At 35.7% G+C, this 18,886-nt stretch overlaps 2 protein-coding genes across 3 annotated transcripts in view; one reads left to right on the top strand and one right to left on the bottom strand.

Moving 5' to 3' along the window:
* Positions 1-14,741, bottom strand: part of LOC123557142 (GDP-Man:Man(3)GlcNAc(2)-PP-Dol alpha-1,2-mannosyltransferase-like) — a 42,221-nt gene extending 27,480 nt beyond the window's left edge. For both annotated transcript variants that reach the window (XM_053543427.1, XM_045348429.2), the window contains exon 1: positions 14,535-14,741. The gene's annotated coding sequence lies outside the window, so the exon portion shown is untranslated. The remainder of the gene's footprint in view (positions 1-14,534) is intronic.
* Positions 1-18,886, top strand: part of LOC123557141 (copper-transporting ATPase 1-like) — a 96,530-nt gene that overhangs the window by 7,402 nt on the left and 70,242 nt on the right. The window contains 1 exon segment of the mRNA XM_045348426.2: positions 6,407-6,529. Within this exon segment, the coding sequence (XP_045204361.2) occupies positions 6,407-6,529 (123 nt within the window).

Here is an 18,886-nt window from a genome sequence, read left to right as displayed (position 1 = left end):
TAACACATCCTGAGATATTTGTAGTGAAGATTTTTTTAAATAATTTAATTTTAGGTTGGCATTAAAGGGTTCAGAGCACAATACTGCGGTAACTTTTATTAAATAAAGAAGGATTTAATTTAGTTTTGATTTTAAAATTTTGAGGACAACTCACTCAATATTTTTATCATGCCTGTTAATTGTTGGAATTATTCTTATCATAAATGTTTTTTAACTGTCACTTAAAGCTTTAGCTTTTAATATGTCATATTGCATTTAAATATAGGGTAATTTTGTGTAAAAAAGAAATTTCAGTACCTTACTTCCTTGTTCAACTTACCGTTAAACATGTATGCCCTACGTGATAGCCTGTCTGGGTTAACAGGGACAAAAACTAAGGTGTTTAAATTGTATTTGCCAAATTTACATTTTCATCCTTACCCTGCCCAGTTTGGTCAGTATAATGCATTTTATATATGGACTGAAGTTTATTGAAAATAATTGAACTAGGATCTGTCTAGCACTATAACTATAATTCATTATTGAAAAAAAACTTGTGACATAGTTTGGCCAAACATTTATCCTGAATATGGGCCAAGTTGTAAAATAAAACTTGAAACTTGAAATGTTATATAGGTGTTCAGTAAGATCTTTAGATCAAAGGGGGTGGGCCGCAGATATGTTCCTTTGCAAAGTTTGTTGGCATAAAAGACTGTTTGTCACATGCCAGAGGTCAAATACATTAAATTTGGTATTTTTTCTGGTCCAGTCCATAACTTTTTGTTTCACGGCTACTAAACGCTAGCGCCACCACCAAATTGTGGTGATAAGGAAAAGAGCTATTGACATTTCCGTGGTGCAGCTATCGCCCGTTTGAAAATGTAAACACGTGAGTAAAATTTATATTTTATCTTATATTTTTATTGATAGAACTTTTTTCAAAAATCGAAGAATGTAGTTCCGTGTAACAACACTTTAACTAGCGGTTGGCTGTGATTTCATCAAAATAATATGCAAATTGTGGTGTTAGGAGCTTTCCTCCCGAATCTGACAGTGGCACATTTTCATATCGGCCAGTATTCGAACACCATTCCGATTAATGGACACACTGTAAGAACATACCTGTGCATGCAAATTGTGTAGAAATGATAAATAACTATAAACGCACACACCATGAATAATCGAATCTAGGGTTAGAAGAAATATTCTAGGATTTTTAAAAGTGGTGGCGCTATAACCCTAGTGATGGCGCTATACAGTAGTGGTGGCGCTGTTGCGGCATTCAGTAATACGAACTGCTGACGCATCCGGAACAAAACAAACACCAACATTCTCCAACTGATAATATTCCTGCAAGGAGTTATGTTATTAAAGAAAGAAAAACACGATCATAGTTTATTTGCCTTTATGAAACATTCTCTATCCAAGAAAAAAAGAACAAAATACTCACAGACCCTTGGGACTCTTGTAGTCAAAGTAAATATTTTCCTTGGTTTAAAATGTTAATGTAGAATAATTTCTAACCTTTAAATATTCTACCTAAATACAAACGTAAGTATACTTTAAATTCAGGTCATGAAAAATAGTAGCAATACTTTAATTTCAAACAAAGATTTGTGTAGAATTTATTTGTTATATTAAGATTCTGAAAGTTACTTGCCTTTGTATTTTTACGTCGTTTGCATGCATTGTAAACAAAAGACCCTACCTTCACAATTCTTTCTGAAAAGTATAGTACATTTTCAATTCCAATCGATTAAATATGATTAGTCAATACAGCTTAGATGTACAATCTGAATCCATATACATGTAGATTATTTTACGATCGTGTACAGGTTACTACATGTATTTTGTTGAGTAACGTAATTTGGGTGTAGTGTGGGATAAGTTGATAACATCAATTATTGTAGAAATTTCCGTGGCTTGCAGTCAGACATTTTCATATTTTAAAATTGAATATATCAGCCACTAATCATATACAACAGCGCCACCACTACTGTATAGCGCCACCACTTGGGTGATAGCGCCACCATTTTCAAAAATAGTCGTGTATTAACTTTTTACTGTGTTTTTCGTCATTCTTTGGTGTATGGGAATACGTGTTACTAGTTCTACACGATTTGCATGTTCAGGTATGTTTTTACAGTGTGTCTTATCATCGGAATGGTGTTCGAATACTAGCCGATATGAAAATATGCCACTGTCAAATTCGGGAGAAAAGCTCCTGGCACCACAATTTGCATAATATTTTAATGAAATTACAGCCAACCTCTAGTAAAAGTGTTGATACACGGAACTACATTCTCCGATTTTCGAAAAAAGTTTTATCAATAAAAATATAAGATAAAATATAAATTTTACTCACGTGTTTACATTTTCAAACGGGCAATAGCTGCACCACGGAAATGTCAATAGCTCTTTTCCTTATCACCACAATTTGGTGGTGGCGCTAGCGTTTAGTAGCCGTGTGTTTGCATAGATGGATCTTCAGATGAACATAATTATACTGAGACAAGGTGTCACGTGCAAGACTCGTAGACCAAAGGTCATGATCAAATAGTTATATCAACTCTTTTTATATTTGGCATAAGCACTGAAACAAGGTGTCATGCACCTTCAGAACTTAGACTCCAAGCTCAAAGGTCAAGGTTATACAAAGTCTTTTGGTTCTGTCAAAATGTACTAATGTCTAGTGGCCATTTCTTAATACAACACAACACAACACACTTATTTATCAAAAATTGGCAATAACTTGTCTTTGGCTAATGAACAGATAAAAACATTTTTAATCTTAATCACAATGTGCTGGTCATACCTACTGTGCCCTGACATTACATAAAGTGGGCGTACATGTTCTGCTGGTACATATGTAGCTTAAAATAATGTGCTTAATGTATTTCTTATTAGTCCACGGTCATCATCAGATGGTGGGCTATTCAAATCACTCTGCGTCCTTGCGTCTGTTAACAATTTCTCGTTATGGCATCTTCTCAGAAACTACCTGGGGGATTTTGACCAAACTTTGTCAGAATGATGTATTGGTACCCTAGTTGTGTCCCCCTGAAAATCAGACTGGTTCAACAATTTTTTAGTGAGTAACGGCCCTTTGTTTATTTCTATAATTTACATAGATTTATATAGGGAAAAACTTAGAAAATCTTCTTGTCCAAAACCACACAGCCTAGGGCTTTGATATTTGGTATGAAGCATCATCTAGTGGTCCTCTACCAAGATTATTCAAATTATTTCCCTGGGGTCTAATATGACCCTGCCCCGGGGGTCACATGTTTTAAATAGACTTATATAGGGAAAATCTTTGAAAAACCTCTTGTCCAAAACCACAGGGCCTAGGGCTTTGATATTTTCTATGTGACATCATCTAGTGGTCTTCTACTAAGATTGTTCAAATCATCCCCCTAGGGTCAAATATGGCCCCGCCCCGGGGGTCACATGGTTTACATAGACTTATATAGGGAAAAACTTTGAAAGTCTTCTTGTCCAAACCACAAAGCCTAGGGCTTTGGCATTTGTAATGTAGCATCATCTAGTGGTTCTCTACCAAGTTTGTTCAAATAATCCCCCTAGGGTCAAACATGGCCCCGCCCTGGGGGTCACATGGTTCATATAGACTTACATAGGGAAAAGCTTTTAAAATCTTCTTGTCAATAACCTACAACATTCAAATTTGGACCACATGTATGGTTTTGAGTGGCAAGATGAACCTTGACATGAGTTGACCTTGATTTTGACCTAGTGACCTACTTTCACATTTCTGTAGCTTGGACCACATGCATAGTTTTGTGCACTGAAAGAAACTTTGACCTTGACATTGACCTAGTGACATACTTTCACATTTTTGAAGGTACAGGCTTCAAATTTGGACCACATGCATAGTTGTGTGTTCCGAAATGAAATTTGACCTTGATTTTGACCTAGTGACCTACTTTCACATTTCTCAAGCTACAGCCTTCAAATTTGAACCACATGCATAGTTTTGTGTACCAAAACAAACTTTGACCTTTACATTGACCTAGTGACCTACTTTCACATTTTTGAAGGTACAGGCTTCAAATTTGGACCACATGCATAGTTCAGTGTTCCGAAATAAAATTTGACCTTGATTTTGACCTAGTGACCTACTTTCACATTTCTCAAGCTACAGCCTTCAAATTTGGACCACTTGCATAGTTTTGTGTACCGAAATAAACTTTGACCTTAAGATTGACCTTGTGACCTACTTTCAAATTTCTCAAACTACAGCCTTCAAACTTGATGCACATGCATAGTTTTGTGTACAAAGAACTTTGTCCTTGAAATTGATCTAGTGACCTACTTTCACATTTCTCAAGCTACAGCCTTCGAATTTGGACCACATGCACAGTGTTGTGTACGGAAATGAAATTTGACCTTGAGCTAGTCAATAAGTCTTGAAATTTGGAACACTCAAAAATGGCATATTGGTGGGCATCAAGATCACTCTGTGATCTCTTGTTCCTTTAAAAAACTGAAAACAAAAGCATATTTTGCAGAGGAAAAATTACAGTAAGTGTAATAAAGGCTGCTTTGGTGAGCTAAATAGGTAGAGGAAGACACTTCAAATCATGCAGCATAGGTTTGAATCCATTAGAGGCTAAAATGTGATTGACTTTTGTTTGCTCTCTAGCTCCAGATCATGTGAAGAAGTTGCAGTTCTTGCATAACTGTCGATTTAAGGTAGTGGGAGGCAATTTATGTATTCTTGGCAATACCCGGTATTAGTCCCCTGTACGGTAGTGATGGGCAAATTGGTTAGATTTGCCAACCGATTAATCGGCATAATCGGACAAGCCAACCGATTCGATTAATCGGATATAATCGGTTACTCTAGTTGCATGTCTATAAGTTCACCTCACAGTGTATGTTTTATGTCATTACTTAAGAAATGAACCACACAGACATCATATATCCAAGTTCTATTGTATCCCTTCATAAACTCAGATAGTTAACATCATAAAAGTAAAATATTTGTGAAGATAGTAAACTTCAGATCTGGTACTCGTCTTAATTTCACCAGGGACTGATCCAGTGATACTGTGTTATTAAATTATTCCCCAGAAAAGCCATAAATCTTCCAAAATCTGGGTGAGCACAGATAACCTCAGTTTCTTTCGAGACTTTGGAGTAAGCCTTTTACGTAGAGCAGGTTCCCTTTGCGTAATTGCCCCAAAGAACTGTAAAAACCAGAAAGAAAAAGGTCAAAATAACTAAATTTTCTGTTTTATGGTACCAGGTAATTAATCGACCAGGGAAAAGCGAAGTCGGCGATTGCGCTCATGAATGCAACGCCGACGATTATTCGATTGTCGCCGATTGTCGGCCCATCACTACTGTACGGAATGAAAAGAACTTCTAAGATATATTAAATTTTAACATTCATAAGGGTTAGTAAATCAATTTATTTTTTATCTCCCTTTATTACTTTTGTTCACTCAATATAAAATTATATGCTATTTCAGCATTGTCTGGATTTTACTGATTTTGTTTGGGGATAAAGCAATAATAATTTATGATAGATATTTATCGAAAACATAACTTGAGTAAATATAAACCTGCTTAGAATTTACATTTTATTATGCTCCAGTGATATTATATGGTACTCTAATGTGATAAGAACAAGGGTTGATCGAGAAGTTGTGATCACTGATGACTAAGATACAAAATATCATAAGACAAACTTTGAAATATTATATTGGTGTAAAATTTCGATTGTTTGGATATTTACAGAAAGGTAAAGAAAGTTTAGTTAATTGATTCAAAGCTCAGACAGAGACTTTAAATAAGAAATTTGTATGCTGAATTTTGTAAATAGAAAACAGTATCAGATTCTCAAAGTTATCCAAAATATTAAAATATCCAGACTTTATCTAGTTTAAAAGATGTGTGTGTGTGTGTGTGTAGGATTAGGGGAGGTAGGGTCAGATCCTCAGGTGTAGCTCAATATAGGCACTGTAAGTCTGGGCAAGTCTAGCCACTAGACTGATAATAAAGAATTTGTCACAAAATTTAAACTTTTTAGTTTTTCTCTTATTTTATGTGCATGATAGTGACAAATGCAAGACTGTTTTAGAGATTTTCGCCAAGAACTGGTTGTAATATGATATTGGACATAGGATATAGATATAACCTGGCTACATTCACATTTTCATAAAATAAAAATTTAAAAAATGTAAATCATAGTCTTATAAATTAAGGAGCTAGTCTAGCCCTGCACATAATTTTCAGTAATGAAGTTTTCAAAATAATTTTGGTCCTTGATATGCCAGAAAATCCTTGTACTAGCTATCTAGATGAAAAAAAGAATCCCAGGAGAGTATTGAGACAGCGCTCAGTGCTTTTCCGTACCACTGTGTGTCAGTATTTTAAAAGCGTTATATTATGAATATTTCAGAACGACAGTGAAGACGAGATGGACAGACAGGCAGTCCTCAGTGTGGAGGGTATGACATGCCAGTCATGTGTCAAGAATATAGAGTCTAACATTGGCAAAATGAAGGGAATTGTCAATATAAAGGTGGTATTTCAGAATATCATATATCTAGCTTATTTTGTGCACAAAACCCTGAAATAGCAATGCATTTTTCTGTCAGTTTACTGGACCTTATACTTTCCAGGAAAAAACTGAAAAAAATCTTAGGGGCTGTGATTGGGAGGATACAATATAATTACATAATTTTATAAAATCAATAAAAATACATATTGGTATCTAACCCTGTGTAATTGTAATTTTTATACGCCCGTTTGAAAAACGGGACGTATTATGGGAACGCCCCTGGCGGGCGGATGGGCAGGCAGGCAGGGGCGCGGGCGGCGTCCACAGACTTTGTCCGGAGCATATCTTCTAGATCTAAGGTCAAGGTCACACTTAGAGGTCAAAGGTCAAATTCAAGAATGACTGTCCGGAGCATATCTTCTTCATGCATGGAGGGATTTTGATGAAACTTGGCACAATTGTTCACCATCATGAGACGGAGTGTCTTGCTCAAGAACCAGGTCCCTAGGTCTAAGGTCAAGGTCACACTTAAGAGGTCAAAGGATACAAGAATGAAAACTTTGTCCAGGGCATTTCTTCTTCATGCATGGAGGGATTTTGATATAACTTGGCACAAATGTTCACCACCATGAGACGGAGTGTCTTGCGCAAGAACCAGGTCCCTAGGTCTAAGGTCAAGGTCACACTTAGAGGTCAAAGGATACAAGAATGAAAACTTTGTCCAGAGCATTTCTTCTTCATGCATGGAGGGATTTTGATATAACTTAGCACAAATGTTCACCACCACGAGACGGAGTGTCATGCGCAAGAACCAGGTCCCTAGGTCTAAGGTCAAGGTCACACTTAGAGGCCAAAGGTCAGATACAAGAATGACTTTGTCCAAAGCATTTCTTCTTCATGCATGGAGGGATTTTGATGTAAGGTATCTCTACCTGGTAAGGAGTTTTTATGTGGATTTAGAAAAAAAAAAGAATTACAATAATTACTAAACAACCACAAAATTAAAATTCCATTTGCAAATACAGGTGCTAGGTAAAGAAATTTGCTGTGACGGGCGTATATTGTGACATTCTGGCACTCTTGTTGTTGCTTAAATTATTATCTTAACGGAATATTATAAAATGTGACAAATGTCATAAAATGCTGCTCAAATGTGATTAAATGGCCACCTTTAATTAAGTGGTTCCTTTTCAGTAACTGGAGAATGCTTTGGCTTATGGTGTATTGCAAAATTATTTGGAATGTTCTGTACATGAAACCTTAATTTAGGGTGATTAGGTCAAGGTCGCAGCATACCGGTACTTTATACTGAAAGCTACACAGTCGCCCATTTATTTCTGACCCAGGGTAGCATGGAGGTGCTAGTGTTTTATAAATACATACAGTTCTTGTTTATAAAATCAAAATTGCCTATATCAGTTTGTTCAGACTCCAGAGACATACCATACTTAATTAGGCCTAAAAAAAATCCTTTGTTTCCGGTAACATGCTAAAAAAAATTAGGGTAGGTAGGTCGGAAAAAAATTTTGGGGGGAATTTTTTTTTATTAAGGGAGACTTTTCAGAAATAATTTTTTGTCAAAAAATGAATACAAATCAGAGGGTTGTGCCTTTAGAGCATCAGTAAGTTGATTTCTAACATCACTGGCCATGTTTAAAGCATAAAAAGTGCAGTTTTGCAACTTTTTTTAAAAAAGTTGAAACAGATATTCTCCAAGGCCATAAGGCCTAAAAAAAAATATGTTTGTTTCTTGTAACCCGACCGACCGTAAGTTTTTACCGCCGACCGCAATTTTTTTATGGGCTGAAATTCGAGATTCTGATCATATCTTTATTGATTATAGGGATAATTTAGTTGCACCCGACCTCGTCGCGCATAGTCACAAACGTTCCTGGTTCTGTCGACATGAAACAACATGGCGAAAAGCCTGTTTGTCGGTAGACTCGAGGTTCCGGGTTTTCACCCGCGAAAATCGACGTTTTCTTTGATGCATATCGAGTTCAAAAGTTCTGCCCCTAGTCAATCAAAATCTCGGTGAATTTCAATACTGTTCGCCGCCACAAGCGGAAGTATGGCAGTAGGCGGAGCGTCATATACTAATTAGCTACTGACAGATGTCAATCACGCCACGCGCCGACTGACACGTGGTTATCTCGCGGTTTGTATTTAGTACTTCATTATGAAAGGTGTTTATTTATCAAGGTGTAAACGTTAATTGATAAACAATTCGTAGAAGAGCAGTCTATTATCATGTTTGTACCACTTGTTCAGGGGTCACGCTGTCGGTTGCACTTGAGCCATTTGCGACAAAAGATTAATTGTGGCCCCGAAAATCTCTAATTGGCAAAAACGGCCCGAAGCTATGTCTGTCTGCAAAACTATGAACTTTGCCTGTTACACAATGTTTACTGAACGAAAGGAATCACTGTAGAAAAAAAACTTGTATGAACAACATCTGTTATTGAAAGGCGGGAGCAAATTTTCAACAATTTTATTTGATTAGTAATTTAATTTATACAGGCCTCGACCTTAGCGGTGGACCGTTGGACCGACGCAACCAAAATCGGCAGGTCCACTATCAAAAGTTGGGTAGACCGACTGTCAACCAATTTTCAGTCACGGTCTGCAAATAAAATAAAACCCTTAAAAGTGGAAAAATAGGGGTGATGGGGGGTGGGGGGCCGTATCCATATCAGCGAATTCACAAAACGAAAGTTGATTTTGCCTTAGTACGGCATTCTACAGTTATAAGCATTGGCGAGTTTATGGGCTATATTCATAGACAAAACTCCAACACCACTCATTGAGTATACTCAAATAAATTGCCGAACGGTCACGTCTTCACTCAGGAAAGATTCCATTTGTATTCATAAAGGTGAGTGACAGTCGAGTCAACTCCCAAGAGTGAGTGACTGTTAAGGGAGGTTCTGGGGACCCTTGAGTGTTTCTCAAGGTCTCATAATGTGAGTTTAGATGATAAATTTACAATATTTAATTAATTTGAAGGTAAGATAACAGTGTCATTTAAAAGCGAAACTTCATATTTGTGCAAGGTATTTTGGAAAAAATATATTTAGTTCTTTTTATTAGCTCACCTGAGCAATGCTCAGGTGAGTTTTTCTGATCGCTCGATGTCCGGCGTCCGTCGTCCGTCGTCTGTCGTCTGTCAACATTTAGCTTGTGTATGCGATAGAGGCTGTATTTTTCAATTAATCTTCATGAATATTGGTCAGAATAATAACCTTGATAAAATCTAGGCCGAGTTCGAAAATGGGTCATCTCGGGTCAAAAACTAGGTCACTAGGTCAAATCAAAGAAAAACCTTGTGTATGCGATAGAGGCTGTATTTTTCATTTAATCTTCATGAATTTTGGTCAGAATGATAACTTTGATGAAATCTAGGCCGAGTTCGAAAATGGGTCATCTCGGGTCAAAAACTAGGTCACTAGGTCAAATCAAAGAAAAACCTTGTGTATGCGATAGAGGCGGTATTTTTCAATTAATCTTCATGAATATTGGTCAGAATGATAACCTTGATGAAATCTAAGCCGAGTTCGAAAATGGGTCATCTCGGGTCAAAAACTAGGTCACTAGGTCAAATCAAAGAAAAACCTTGTGTATGCGATAGAGGCTGTATTTTTCAATTCTTCTTCATGAATATTGGTCAGAATGATAACCTTGATGAAATCTAGGCCGAGTTTGAAAATGGGTCATCTCGGGTCAAAAACTAGGTCACTAGGTCAAATCAAAGAAAAACCTTGTGTATGCGATAGAGGCTGTATTTTTCAATTGATCTTCATGAATTTTGGTCAGAATGATTGCCTTGATGAAATCTAGGCCGAGTTCGAAAATGGGTCATCTCGGGTCAAAAACTAGGTCACTAGGTCAAATCAAAGAAAAACCTTGTGTATGCGATAGAGGCGGTATTTTTCAATTGATCTTCATGAATTTTGGTCAGAATGATTGCCTTGATGAAATCTAGGCCGAGTTCGAAAATGGGTCATCTCGGGTCAAAAACTAGGTCACTAGGTCAAATCAAAGAAAAACCTTGTGTATGCGATAGAGGCGGTATTTTTCAATTGATCTTCATAAATTTTGGTCAGAATGATTACCTTGATGAAATTTAGACCAAGTTCGAAAATAGGTCATCTGGGGTCAAAAACTAGGTCACTAGGTCATATCACGTAAAAACCTTGTGTATGCGATAGAGGCTGTATTTTTCAATTGATCTTCATGAATTTTGGTCAGAATGATTACCTTGATGAAATTTAGACCAAGTTCGAAAATAGGTCATCTGAGGTCAAAAACTAGGTCACTAGGTCAAATCAAAGAAAATCCTTGTGTATGCAGTAGAGGCTGTATTTTTCAACTGATCTTCATGAAATTTAGCCAGAATGATTACCTTGATAAAATCTAGGCCGTGTTCGAAAATGGGTCATCTCGGGTCAAAAACTAGGTCACTAGGTCAAATCGAAGAAAAACATTGTGTATGCAATAGAGGATGTATTTTTCAATTGATCTGTATGAAATTTGGTCAGAATGATTGTCTTGATGAAATCTAGGTCGATTTTGAATATGGGTTATCTGAGGTCAAAAACTAGGTCACTAGGTCAAATTAAAGAAAAATCTTGTGTATGCGATAGAGACTGTTTTTTTCAATTGATTTTTATGAAATTTGGTCAGGTTGATTGCCTTAATGAAATCTAGGTCGAATTTGAATATGGGTCATCTGAGGTCAAAAACTAGGTCACTTGGTCAAATCAAAGAAAAAACTTCTGTATGTGATAGAGGCTGTATTTTTCAGTTGATCTTCATGAATTTTGGTCAGAATGATTGCCTTGATAAAATCTAGGTCGAGTTTGAACATTGGTCATCTAGGGTCAAAAACTAGGTCATATCTAAGAAAATGCTTGTTTTATCGCAAGAGACCAATTTTTTGGTCCAATCTTAATGAAAATTGGTCAGAATATTTGTTTCCTTGAAATCACTAGGTCAAACATGTTTTACACTGTTATGGAGTGTTTCTTAGGTGAGCGACCTAGGGCCATCTTGGCCCTCTTGTTCAATGGATCTTCTTGAAAATTGGTCGGAATTTTTATCTTGATAATATCTAGATCAAGTTCAAAACTGGGTCACATGAGCTCAAAAACTAGGTCACTATGTCAAATAATAGAAAAAACGACGTCATACTCAAAACTGGGTCATGTGGGAAGAGGTGAGCGATTCAGGACCATCATGGTCCTCTTGTTTTAAATACATGTTGTTGAGGACGACGAAACGTAAAATTACCCAACAAATTAAAAGACTGTTGAATTAATAAAAAACGGTTAAAGATAGATACAGGAAATCAAATATACATCTACTAAACCTAATCTGACGGGGCTCATCAGTCACTCTCAGAAACACACATCTTAGTAACTAATATTTACATTTCACAACCCTAGATATCGGTTATTTTTTCTTCTTCAATAATTCATACTGAAAAAATATAACAATTTAATGTCATGAAGAACCCATCATTACGGAAACATTTATTTTATAAAAGATATGAGCCGCGCCATGAGAAAACCAACATAGTACTTTGCTGTCTGGTCAGGATCTATGCTGAGAATAGAGAAACTATTAGCGAACCGCATGGATCATGACCTGACTGTGCCGATGCGCAGGCTGGTCTGGATCCATGCTGGTGGCAAATTCATCAGTCAGTCCAAAAAAAAAAACACACACGTCCTAGTAACAAATATTTACAAGCCTAGATATCTGAAAATTCATACTGAAAAATATAAATATTTCCCTCCGACTTAATGTGTCATTAAAAAAAACAATATTCACCAAATCTCATTCGAAAACATTTATTTCACAAATGATATATATGTAATGATTGGAATTTACGTGGAATGGCTTTCGGAAACACCAACAGTTAAAGGCACGAGTATTATTCAGTTGTAATAAAATCTCAATACAGCGGGAAAAAAATCATGTATTTTTAAGTATAAATTTTATTCTACTAACATGACTTATAATACTAATATTAATATGTTATATAAAACAAATAGACGGACGGACAAACATTCAGACAGGCAATAAAACGACAACTTCCGACTTGGCAAATAGATCTGCAAAAATAACGATTAACACTTTTGCATACCTTTGATGTTATTGTCATATATACCGTTATAATCCTATAAATATATTGTGTACAATGAAACCAATACTTGAGTTACCCTTCCGAAAGTTAAGATTGAGTGGGATTTATGAATATGACATTCGACTTCCACTCACACTCCCGCAAGGTCTACTCGAGGCCTACTTGAGTGATACTTACCCAAGTTTGAGTCAAGTGTGAGTTTGAGTGGCAAATATGAATATGGCCCAAAGTCAGGATAACACGAATGGACTACTCCACCGATCGGGTGAGTGGTTTTTACGTGGTAACTTTACCAAATTGAGTAATTACATCAGGCAAAATTACCTGGATGACTGGAATTTACCCGCGAATCGTAAAAATATCAAAACGTCATGCTGGTAATTTTCCATTCCACAAGCACGTGCGCCCTACGTAATACTTAATTTACATCGCAGTTACTTTTGACACAAAAAACGCGCGTAGTGCATTCATTTTTTAATATATTCGCTTCAGATATTCAACACTGCTTGAGAACTAATACAGTTTGAATTCTATAACAATTTTAATAAGATATCGACAGGAATGTAGGCAAAATTCTTTTAAAACGATCAAATTTTCATATAATGTTTTGTAAAATTTCAAACAGCGCGATCATGATTATTTATTTCCTTTTTAAAGTAAATAAACGGTACATACTATGGTGATAAAATTAAGACTTTTGACCAGAAAGTACAAAAAACACAATTAAAAAATCTTAAATAATGAAAAAGCGGCAGCAATTTAAATACATGGAGTAAAACGATTTTTTGGCAAACAGATTTTTGTTAGCACGGCAGAATAGGTTACGTGACCTCATGAACGTAAATAGAAATGTGGTTTTAAAATGAGGCAGTATGATGTCGTTGCGATTTTTAATAAGTTTTAAATGAGTCTTCGTACATATATTTTTTGACACAACACTTTGTTAGATATTCTTCTCAAACAATAATGTAAATTTCTTGAGGGCAAATAGGTCAGTATCGTTCACGATCTGACACATTTACCTGTCAGTTTATTCGGGATATTGCACATTCGCTTTTAAAAAATTAAAGAAAAAACTTTTTTACTGATTTCTTCTCAACAATTAAAGGAATCGAGAAAGTACGATCAGACAGTGATGTGTCACATGGCGCGAAAACATGACGTATTGCAATGACAATCTCGTGGAAACTATACCGCTTTGATCTCCACTGCAGATGCCACAATAACCGACACACTTCTTTTAGCTCTTTGAGGGGGTGTTAATTGATGATGAAAACGAGGTCAATTACTTAGTTTATCATCAGAATGATTACCGATAATTGTTGATGTTTTTTTTTTTCACTTTCAACACTGGTGCTGATTGTGTCCATATTTTTGGACACTTTTCAAAATAATTATTTTTCGGGATAACAGATTGCTACAGTCTTCCATTTTTAATTAGTTAGAAATAAGTCCTGTTTCTTTGAGTCATATGAAGTTATGACGTCTACAGCATCACAATTTATGAGATAGAATTGGAGGTCCACTAAAGTCTGAGCAGGTCTACTAGATTTTAGCAGTTGGTTAACCTGCTGGCAACTGCTGACGAAAGTTAAGGTTGAGGCCTGATTAGGCAGTTAATTGGCGATAATAAGGTTACTAAACACTGAAATGTTCTCACACCTACTAAAAAAAAAAAAATTTAAAAAAAAAAAAAAAAATTCCCTACCTACCGACCCCCATTTTTTTCAGCATGTTACAGGAAACAAACATATTTTTTTTTTTATGCCTAAAAACATTTAGGGCCAAAAATTTAGGGTAGGTCGGGATACCGGAAACAATTTTTTTTTACGCCTTAATATGACAGCCCAAGCCAGTATATCAAAGTACATAGCCTACCTTTCAGAGTGAAATAATATCCATATGGTACAACAGATGGCAAATCTTCCAAACTCTGTGCATGAACAAAGAATATTTTCTATATCACTTTATTGTAATATGTTATTTTACTGAACAGTTTTCTGTCTTAAAGCTATTGCTAATGAAAGATAAATACGCACTATACATGATAATATAACATTTATAATTGAACACATCAGTTGCAAGATGTCAACTTAAAACATGACCCTACTTCACATTTTTGAATCACCAAAACCTCTCATGACCACTTCAGCTTTTATACTTAGTTTCTCAGGGCCTTATAACTGATAACATTTTAAGATTAAGTCTTAGTATTGTAAAAACCCTTGTTTAGTGCACATGTACTTCTAATACACACCTCAGATTACAGCTTAAAATCCTTTTAAAACAAATGTTTTTTAGAAAACATGTCTGAAAACTAAAAGTAGAAATGATCAAAGAACCCTCTCAACCTGTGTCACTTAATTGCAGCCAAATTTTCGAAGTAAGTCTTTATATAATTTCTTATAACGCTCCTTGTGTGAACTTACATCATGGATTGCTTTCCCATGGCTACCATGTGCTGGGCTTGACACAGTGAATATTATCTTGTTTAAAACTGTTTGATTTCAGAATTATTTACAGACAGTTAATGTTCCAGTGGTTACCCTCTATGAAAATAGTTAAATCGTAATAATAGCCCCAAAGATACATGTTTGAGCTGTGAAACTTTGGAGCCTGATGGCTCTATTGTCTACATAATATTTTAACAGATTTAAATAAAAAAAAAGTATCACCTTGTTTTGGTACAGAAGCAATCTGACTAAAGTACCTCTCCTGTTACGCTATTCATAGGATCTGACAACGAGCTATTGACAGCCTCGTTCTGGCGACCCTTCCGCTAGCCAATCAAGAGCTAACTTACAACATTCTGCAAGCTTTAAAAAGCTTTGGTTTTTGATCTCTACAATTTTTATGTCGAAAGATGTCAGATAGCATGTTAGCTCAGTCGGTAGGGCACTTGCTTTGTAGGCGAGAGGTCCCGGGTTCGAGCCCTGGATTGACTGCAAATTTTTCTTACTCTTTGACATTCGAACAAGTTGTCTGATTGGTTCAAATAAAAATACATTTGTGAAAATATAAATAGCAATACTGGAAATCCAAAATATACAAAAAACGTATGTGAATGGGTCGTTTTCAGATCTTCGTTTAGAAGATCAAGTATACTTAAGTCAGATTGGGTACAGAAGGTAACTTCAAGCCTAATTACAGCCTAGAATAACAAAGAGTAGTTTCCCTTGGACAGTCCTATAAGTGAAATTTTTTCCTGAAGTTGAAAAATTTGTCTAATAAGCAGCCCTGTTGAGGCGAGGTGGCATTAGCCTGTCTGCTATATCAGCACCATAGTTTGGTATGCAAAATAACATTTAAGTAGAGGAATATGAAATACACATGAAGAAATTGACACAAACACAGCCTATAGCTGAGTTAGTGAAAAACGTATCTGCCATATCAATTAATGGCATGATACTGTTTTACTGTGATAATAATAATATAGATGAAACAAACAAGATGCAATGAGATTTTATTATATTATTACCTTAACCAGACACTTATGTTTTGTTCACAGGAGAAAACTCCTGAGGCTGTTCAAATTTTGTATAATTATGTCCCTTACCTTCAAAACAGATAATCAGCTGGTGTCAGAATATATAAAGTGTAATGATTGAAAAAAATTAAGAAATATTATTTAGTCGGTAGCCAGACTACCTTTTTAGCTCGACTATTCGAAGAATAAGTAGAGCTATCCTACTCACCACGGTGTCGGCGTCGGCGTCGGTGTCGGCGTCGGTGTCACACCTTGGTTAAGTTTTTCGTACCAGTCCACATTTTGACAAAGTCTTTTGAGATAAAGCTTTGAAACTTTCAATACTTGTTTACCACCACCATGGCCAGTTATAGGCAAGAGCACATAACTCCATCAAGGATTTTGGCTGAATTTTGGCCCCTTTTGACTTAGAAATCATGGTTAAGTTTTTCGTACCAGTTCATATTTTGACAAAGTCTTTTAAGATAAAGCTTTGAAACTTTCAACTCTTGTTTACCATCACCATGGCCAGTTATAGGCAAGAGTACATAACTCCATCAAGGATTTTGGCTGAATTATGACCCCTTTCGACTTAGAAATCTTGGTTAAGTTTTTCGTACCAGTTCGTATTTTGACAAAGTCTTTTGAGATTAAGCTTTGAAACTTTCAACACTTGTTTACCATCACCAAGTCCAGTTATAGGCAAGAGCACATAACTCCATCTAGAATATTGGCTGAATTATGGCCCTTTTTGACTTAGAAATCTGGGTTAATATTTTGTACCAGTTCATATTTTGACAAATTCTTTTGAGATAAAGCTTTGAAACTTTCAACACCTGTTTACCATCACCATATCCAGTTATAGGCAAGAGTACATAACTCCATCATGGATTTTGGCTGAATTATGGCCCCTTTTGACTTAGAAATCTTGGTTAAGTTTTCCGTACCAGTTCATATTTTTTGTAAAGTGTTTGACATATGGCTTTGAAACTTTTATCACTTGTTTAGTGTAATAGTCTCTATCTGTGGGAAACAGTACATAACTCTGTCATCTATTTTGGCTGAATTATGGCCCTTTTTGGACTTTGAAATTGGTTCTGTTTTCATACAAGTCCATGTTTTGTAAAAACTATTTGACATATGGCTTTTAAACTTTGAACACTTGTTTATCATTATGATTTCTATCTGTAGGCAAGTGTACATAACTATTTTGACTGAATTATGGCCCTTTTTGGACTTTGAAATTGGTTCATACATTGCCATTTAGTGCAAGACTTATCGAAATCAAAGAAATACAGGAACATTGTTTGTCTAATCTATTTATTTCTTTTGTCTGAATATCTGTGGAAATATTTTGACCCCTTTCTTCAATCAATTCTTCGAATAGTCGAGCGCGCTGTCATCAGACAGCTCTTGTTGAACATTCTTGATTCTTCCAACCCCCATTTTGCAGACAACAGGTATGCAGAGCATTTAATGCAAATTGTTTTGGACCTGGGGAAATTGGGACTTGACTGAGTGTGATTTTAGAGCATGAGTGTTGTGTAAAGGGGGTGATATTTAGGAGTTTAAAATAATTATTTTCCTCGTGAATAGGAACATTGTTGTACCAGAGCATATCGGTTTAGAAATTTCATTCCACAATATGTATCCTTTTACCCCCAAATCATATTGTACCAGTACCAAGAGAAGCCAGTGAAAGATAACTCTTCTAGAACTATTTACTTACCTTAACACATTATTTATAAAATCCTAAACAAACATCTGTACATTATAAACAAATTAATATAATTCAAAAAGAGAAATGGTATTTACTACTCCTTATAATTTACATTTAAGATTATGATCTTAGGAAAGAAACATCATTCATAGATAAAGCGTGTATAACTTATGAACTTTACTACGACATTTTATAAAATTTGTTTCCCAGACAATACTCAGTGGCTAGTAATGCATGAAAAAAAATCACAGGGATGTAGTCACAACAAAATCATACCTCAAATTGTACCGAAAAGTGATTTCACTTTTAAGCTCATCTGAGCTGTTGTGATCATTTTCCATCTGTCTTGCCATCCACAAATTTCTTCAAATGACATCTCCTCTGAAACACTTTGATGGAAGTTGATGAAACTTGGTCTGGGTGTTCTTTGCATGGCCTTCTACCAAAGTTGTTCAAAGATTTCCATTCCAGTAGAATTCTAATTGCCATGGCAACCAGAAGCAAAATTTTTAACAATCATGTTTTCCAAAACCGCAAGAGCGATAGCTTAGATGTTTGACATGTGGAATTGTGAAATGGTCCTCTACCAAATATATTCAAATCATGTCCTTGGGATCAAAATTCGCCCTGCCCTTTGGTTCACAAATTTTACGTGTCTGCTTATGTAAAAAGAAACTTAAAACCTTGTCTAGAACCATACTGCCCTGAGGTTATATATTTGGCTTGTAGCATTGTGTATTTCTCCTATAGTTTGTTCAAATTATGCCGCTAGGATAGGAAAATTAAATTTTAAGAATACTTCCAGTGAAAATCTTACACATATTAAGAAATCAGTGAACATAATTAGCAGTATAAGTGTTAGCTGACTAAAATCTGATTAGTAATACTCGATCACCTTTAACAAATTGTTTGGTACATTATATTAGCAACTTGTGCTTCAGTTTTGCACTTGATTTGTTGTTATAGTTGTTGAAAACGTACCCTTAGGTACCATCTCTACCTTTCATTCAAACATTTTCTTGTTCTAAAGCTTGAAGATGAAAT

This window comes from Mercenaria mercenaria, chromosome 5, assembly GCF_021730395.1.
Source record: "Mercenaria mercenaria strain notata chromosome 5, MADL_Memer_1, whole genome shotgun sequence".
Classification (NCBI taxonomy): Eukaryota; Metazoa; Mollusca; class Bivalvia; order Venerida; family Veneridae; genus Mercenaria; species Mercenaria mercenaria.
The sequence above is the reverse complement of the archived record's forward strand: the minus strand, read 5'-3'. Positions and strand labels throughout refer to the sequence as shown.